Here is a 7,186-nt window from a genome sequence, read left to right on the forward strand (position 1 = left end):
ATAGTATGGGGATCAATATTTAAAAATTGCATAGTTACATTTATTGAGAAGGATTTTTTCCTACGTGCTATTGATGAAGGCATCATCTCTTATTTCCAAAAGCCGCTTTGTTGAGTTAATTTGTAATTTGTTTAACAGCCGACAGTTTCCAAGACATTGTATGTATAATGGATCATCGTTGGAACATGCTTTATATAATCGTTGGGTTTGCTATTTCTAAGGACACCTAATCTTGAATTCCTGCATCAGGGGCGACTCCAAGCAGTATGCGTGTATTATCAATAAAGAGATGTTGAAATGAAAAATCACAAGTTTTGATTATTACTCTCCCATCCCAAATTATTAGTCGTTTTCACTTATCTAGATAAATAGATTTTGCTATGCACCTAAACATAATATATATATATATACTTAGATGCATAGCAAAAATTATGCATACATAAAAATCAAAACGACTAATAATTTAAAATAGGGGAGTACCACGGCAAGGGCGGACCCAGGTGGGCCATGGCATACCTAAAGTTTGGCCCTCCAAGACAGAAACGGATACCACATTCCCGGCCTGCTCTACCACTCTCCCTCGGATCCTCTCGGCATGCTCACCCCACGCGGCAACATCTGCAACCGAAGACGCCCTCGCAGGCTTGCACAACTCGCGCTCAGCCAATCCCCTCGCTCAACTCACGCTCAGCGAGTGGTGCCGCGCTGCTGCCGCCCGCCAGCGCACACCGAGGTCGCCATATCGCCACCGGCAGTCCGCTGCTCAACGCGCACGCAAACCAGACCAACGCGGCGGTGTCGTTCGTGCCCATGCGCTGGCTGCAATCCGCTTCTGCGCCGGTATCTGGGTTGGCCTTTCATGCACTCTTGCAACAGAGGGAATTTTATTGAACTTTTGATATTTATATTGTAATCTACGCAAGTATTGAACCTAATTATTCACATATCGAATTGTTTGTGATTTTTTTTGTTGTGTACCGAACTTTTTAAGATTGTTCCAAATACCGAATTGTGTATTGAAATTTTGACATGGCATACCTAAATTTCAATCCTAGGTTCGCCACTGTACCACGGTTTTGCAAACTTTCTTTTAACTAAGAATCTAGAGAACCTACATAAGAGAGTGAGAAAATTAGTGGGTAACATAAGAATCGAACTCAATAGACAAAAAGAAGGGAGTGAGAAAGATGGAATTAATGGAACACGTGGACCTGATGATCGCCCAAGCATTCCTGTAGAACTCCATGCCATATTATATATATTGATAGAGTTTTCGGTGAACAAAAATGTCTATTTTTTCGATTTTCCAATAGGCAAACTGAGTTCAATTAACCTTCTAACAGCATTTGCAAAATAAAAAATAAACTGATCAGTTTGCTGTAGTGTGAATGCTATACAATAATCGTATCTAATATGTACAGTAACTGGGAAATGTCATTCATGGCTGCCCATGTCCTCCACGGGAACTAGACTATTTTCCCTCCTTTTCTCTTCTCCAGGGTATGCTCACGAAGCGGTGAGAAACTAGACTAAGACTATTTTCCATCCTTTTCTCTCTTTTTTTTGAGAATCACACCGTACAACGAAGACGCCCACAACACGCACGCACACTCACACCCTATGAATACACGTACGCAAATCCTACCCCTATGAGCACCTCCGAAGGACTGAGCACCGGCAGATCTGAAGATTCCCGAAGTCACCACTGGCGCCTCGTCGTCGACGGGAACGTCGCTTACCACTTAACATGTAACACCGGTAAATCCAAGGAAAATCCCAGGAAAAGATGCGAGCATAAGGATTTGAACCCTGGTGGGTAGCGTCCCACTGGGCCGTCCTACCATTGGACTACAAGCCAATTCGCTCCATCCTTTTCTCTTCTGCAGGGCATGCTAACGAAGGGGCGAGAAACTTTGAAAGGGAAAGCCTACAATAATGAGAGGGATGGACAGTAGTAGAGAACCATACTTCCATGATGTATGCACAATATCTACTCCGATACTCATCTTTCTTATTTCTTAAACTTTGAAAGGGAAAGCCTACAATAATGTTTCCTACTTTTATTAGTAAAAAATAATGCTTGTTGTCAAGCAGTCCACTGGCTAACTTCTAGCCACTTCCATATAGAAAATGAAGTGTAGGCATAAGATGCAAACAGCTAAACAACATAAAACTGAAACATCACATACTTGTACGGCATGCACACATAATTGATTTGTTGAACCACTGATTTAGTTCCATATAGATAGCACAGAACGGTATTCGAGGGATTAATGAGAGAGATTAACCAAAAATTCATGAGTAACCATTATTTCCCCACTTTTTTTGTATTTACACTACTGGAATCGACCGGTTTCCTAGGGCCAAAATCCTAGGAAATGGTTGAAAACCTCAAGGAAAGCATTTCCCTAGGAAATTTGGTAGGGATCGACTCGTAGGGACAAATTCAACGGGAGATAAGAAGTGACCTACGATTTTGACGGAAAACCCAAGGCAAAGTTCCCCTATGAAACTTTGGACCCTAGAGAACACGCAAAGAAAAATAAAAAAAAATATGCTGCCATGTCGCGCTCGTTGTCATGTCCCCGCACGCCATCACCGTCGTCCCGGTTCACACCATCGTGGCCAAGCACACCGCTGCTGTCATCCTGCGCGTCGTCGTGCCCTTGCGCGCCGCCGCCGCCATCCTGCGTGCCACCGTGCCGTCCCGCACGCCTCATGCCGTCTCATGCGCCTCCATGCCGCGCGCTGCCATGCCACCAGCTCCTTTGCTCGCCGGCATTGGAGTGGAGGGAGCGGGAGCCATTGCGGCGGCGAAGGAAGATGGCAGTGGAGGAGCCGGTGGGTCATGCGAAGTTGAGCGTGGGGGGTCGAGAGGAGAGAGTGACAGGAGATGAGGAAGAGAAAGATAGGAGTGAGGGGATGAGATTGAAATTTTAATGCAGAGGGCGGTTCACGTGATTTTTCTAGGAATGTAGTGAAGTTTTAGGAAAAGATCCAATATGTTGTCCTAGGAAACATTCGATTCATAGGGAAATATATATTTTCCTATGCTTCCTGTGTAAACTCTTGGGAAACAATCTTTCCCTAGGAAACTACATATATTTCTAGGAAAACTAATGGATTGTTGTAGTGTTAATCAATCCTGAAAGTCACATTATCATCTATATTTTTTTTAAAAAAAGTGTGAACATTGTCCATACCATGATGACGTCTTGGACACCTTTTACAGATCCATACAATGCAACACAATTATCAAATTTAAATTGAACAACACAAAAACTGTCCACACATTATTGCAGTCAAAAGGTAGATAGATCTAAGCAGCTATACGTATTGATTAACACTACAACAATCCATTAGTTTTCCTATACGTATCCATTAGGCTTAGGCCCCGGGCCCCTATACGTATCACCGGTAGCGAAAGTAAGTTACTAGCAGCCACCTAATGATGTCGTCTACAAAGCATCGTGGTCAAAGTTTTGCCTATCTACTGGTACTACTACTCATGCATCCAAACTTTTCTAGGTCCAGATCATCATACACCCATAGGCATATCACTAATGTTTTCCCTTTCTGATACCCACAAAAAAGAACGTTTTCTCTTTCTTTCTAATTTTCAGTATTTTTCACTTTATGGTTGAAATTCTTCTACTGAGTTAGTTAGCCCACATTCTGCTAGTTACACGAACAAAATCATATTATTTAATTTAATACAAATCTAAAACTACTTATATTTTGAGACAGGTGTATTTACATAAATTTTAAGAGTACGCCTATGAAATCAATAGATATGTGCATCAAACAATATGCTAAGAGTGAAGGAAAATATATACCGTTCAATTTGGTACCAGAAAAAAACATGCTTATGTTTTTATACCTAGAATTAATATAAACCATGAAGAAATGATATGCCTGATATCTATACCGAGAGTATTTAAATGATATGAGTAAGGACAAATGATACTTAAAAATTAGCAAATGATATGCCCGATATTTTGTACGGCTAGTAGTTACTTTCCCCATTTCAAATTATAGATTGTTTTGAATTTTTAAGATATATAATTCATAATTTATACTCCATCCGTTTCAAATTATAAGTCATTATAATTTTTTGAAGAATTAAAATATTTCAAGTTTAACCAAATTTATACAATAAAGTGCTAATAGTATCTTTAATTTTTATTAAATGTATTTCCATAATATATCTATTTGGTACTATAAATTATTGTAATCTTTTCCACTCTATATTTTTTATCAAACATAAAAATAGTTTGACTCTCTAAAAAGATTGGAATGACTTACGGTTTAAAATAGAGGGAGTAGTATTGTGTATCTAGATATAATGTATATCTAGATGTATAGAAAAATTATATATCTGATAAATTAAAATAATATATAATTTAAAATGGAGGGAGTAGCTTCTCTCTCACAGATTCCTGCCGTTGGTTGTATTGCCTGGGGGTGCTGCTGCCAGGTGGGGACGCGCAGGGCCACAGGGAATCCATCGAGATAGAGGGAGGCAGGGAGCGCGTGGGACGGAATCGGAGACCAGACCGAACAGGCTTCTTCGACTGCGAGGACAGAAAAAAATAAGGGAGGGGCAGATCCGCCTTTCCCCTTTCCCTTCCTCGGCAGACCCACTCCTCCCCCCCATCCACCTCCCCTTCCTCGGCAGATCCGCCGCCGCCGCCGCTCCCCCATGGGCCAGTGCCCCTCCGCCCCGCGCCGCCGCAAGGCCCCGCCTCCGTTCCCGCTGCCGGCCTTCCCTGCGCCGGCACCGCCGCCGCCGCCGCCGCTCCTCGCCTCCTTCGCCGGGGAGGACCACACGGCCGACCTCCCCGAGGAGCTCCTCGCCCTCATCTTCGGCCTCCTCGGCTCCGGCGACCGCAAGCGCTGCTCCCTCGTCTGCCGCCGCTGGCTCGCCGCGGAGGCCGCTTCCCGCCTCCGCCTCGCGCTCGACGCCCGGGCGCCGCTCCTCGCCGACTCCGCGCTGCCCCGCCTCCTCGTGCGCTTCCCCGCCGTCTCCAAGCTCGCGCTCAAGTGCGACCGCCGCGCCGAGAGCGTCGGCGACCCGGCCCTCGCGCTCGTCGCCGACCGACTCGGCCCGGGCCTGCGCCGCCTCAAGCTGCGCGCCCTGCGCGCCGTCACCGACGACGGGGTCGCCGCGCTCGCCGCCGCCGCCACCAACCTCCGCAAGCTCTCCGTTGGCTCCTGCGCCTTCGGGGCCAAGGGAATCGAGGCTGTCCTCCGCTCCTGCCTCCACCTCGAGGAGCTCTCCATCAAGCGCCTCCGCGGCCTCGCTGACTCGGAGCCCATCGCCGTCTCTGGCCCACGCCTCCAGTCTCTGTCCCTCAAGGAGCTCTACAACGGCCAGTGCTTCTCCTGTTTGATCACCCAGTCGCCCAACCTCAAAACCCTCAAGATTATCCGATGCTCTGGCGACTGGGACGCTGTGCTCCAGGACGTCCCAAGGGATTCCCCCATATCTGAGCTCCACCTTGAGAAGCTGCAGGTCAGCGACCGTGGTGTAGCCGCCTTGTTTGGGCTCGAGGTCCTCTACCTCGCAAAGGCACCTGAGGTTACGGATGTTGGGTTAGCTGCGCTTGCTGCCAAGTCGCCACGCCTCCGCAAGCTGCATGTTGATGGATGGAAGGCAAACAGGATTGGTGACCGTGGGCTCGCTGCTGTGGCGCAGAAATGTGCCAGCTTGCAGGAATTGGTCCTCATTGGCGTGAATTTGACATATTCCAGTCTTGAATTGATTGGCACCAACTGTTCCATCCTGGAGCGGCTTGCACTGTGCGGGTCCGACACGTTTGGAGATGCGGAGATCTCATGTGTTGCGGCCAAATGTACTGCCTTGCGTAAGCTGTGCATCAAGGCGTGTCCGGTGTCTGATGCGGGGATGGATAAGCTTGCCAAAGGCTGCCCACGCCTTGTCAAGGTTAAGGTGAAGAAGTGCCGCCGGGTGACGTCTGAGTGTGCTGAGCGTCTCCGGGCTAGCAGGAATGGAGCACTTGCTGTCAATTTTGACACGCCGGGTGGTGCTGGTGAGTTGCAGGATGCTCGGAGCATTGATGAGAGTGGCGTCCTGGACAATGCTGGGAGTGATGTACCACCAGAGGATTTGGATGATCGGATAGGACCTGACCTCTCAAGTGGGAGCAGTGGCAGACCTTCAAGATGGAAGGCACGGATGAGTGCTTTGTTGCCAAGGAGTTTGTCTGTTTCCATATTCCGATGGCAACCACGTGGAGCCTCCTATACAAGCCATGAGTCATGAAAATTATATGCCTTGGTTGCTCCTTTAGCTCTTCAATTCTTTTATGTTTGTATTGAGTTAATTGATGTTATTTGTTGTATCGCTGTTTGTCGTTCTGGATGGTACCATACTACCTGCTGTTCTTTCTGATTTCTGTTAAAGAATTTAGTTTACATTTGGAGGATACTTATTATTTGATTTTTGTCCCAGTAGCGGGGTTTCATGCAATTGCATGCTGTAATCTTCTTAGAAACAGTTGTTTGAACTGAAGAATATGATGTGGAAACTAGGCCAAGCATTTCAAAGTTCTGATTTTGTTTGGATATTAGTATCCATGTCGAAAATGTTGATTTGCTTAGCACATAAATGCCACTATGCTTAGAATCAACTGCACTACATAGCAAATAAGCTCTGGCCAGGAAATTTTATGGTTTAAGATATTTTTGTGTTATATTGCTTTTGTTCTGAAATCAGGTGGATACCTCTTTTCTATCGATTCATAAACTTAATATGGAAAACCTAGCCTGGATTACCACATTATCTTCTTGTTTTGTTCTTTGAACAAGTATTGAAGGCTTGTTGCATGGAGAGTACGTGGTGCATTGACTCTTTGTTTGAGATGTTTATCAGGCACAATGGGAGTTAATTCCTCATCTTTAATTCACTGAAGAGGATTCTCTTATGTGATCACGGCATATGATATGGATCTTGATTATGGTTTGTCTATTTATAGTATTACAGGGCCATTAAATCAACAATACTGCAGTAAGATACAAACATGGGAAACAACAGTAAATGTAGAAATTTGATCTGTAGTAGGCATGCCTATGTATGCATTTTTACAGCTTTGGTTGCATCCTCTTCAGTTGATAGTGGGACAAACTATTTAAGGAAGTATTCGAAGATATATGGAATATCAAC

General features: G+C 45.4%; 1 protein-coding gene across 1 annotated transcript; it reads left to right on the forward strand.

Moving 5' to 3' along the window:
• Positions 1-4,567: 4,567 nt before the first annotated feature.
• LOC120660112 (F-box protein At1g47056-like) lies at positions 4,568-6,575 on the forward strand. Its single transcript, XM_039938469.1, has one exon. It carries the CDS (start codon positions 4,703-4,705, stop codon positions 6,284-6,286), a length of 1,584 nt encoding a protein of 527 aa, XP_039794403.1. The 5' UTR covers positions 4,568-4,702; the 3' UTR covers positions 6,287-6,575.
• Positions 6,576-7,186: the final 611 nt, after the last annotated feature.

The sequence above is a fragment of the Panicum virgatum genome, chromosome 2N (assembly GCF_016808335.1).
Source record: "Panicum virgatum strain AP13 chromosome 2N, P.virgatum_v5, whole genome shotgun sequence".
NCBI lineage: Eukaryota > Viridiplantae > Streptophyta > Magnoliopsida > Poales > Poaceae > Panicum > Panicum virgatum.

Coding starts and splice junctions, on each gene's coding strand:
- LOC120660112 (XM_039938469.1), top strand. CDS start 4,703: ATGGGCCAGTGCCCCTCCGCCCCGCGCCGCCGCAAGGCCCCGCCTCCG.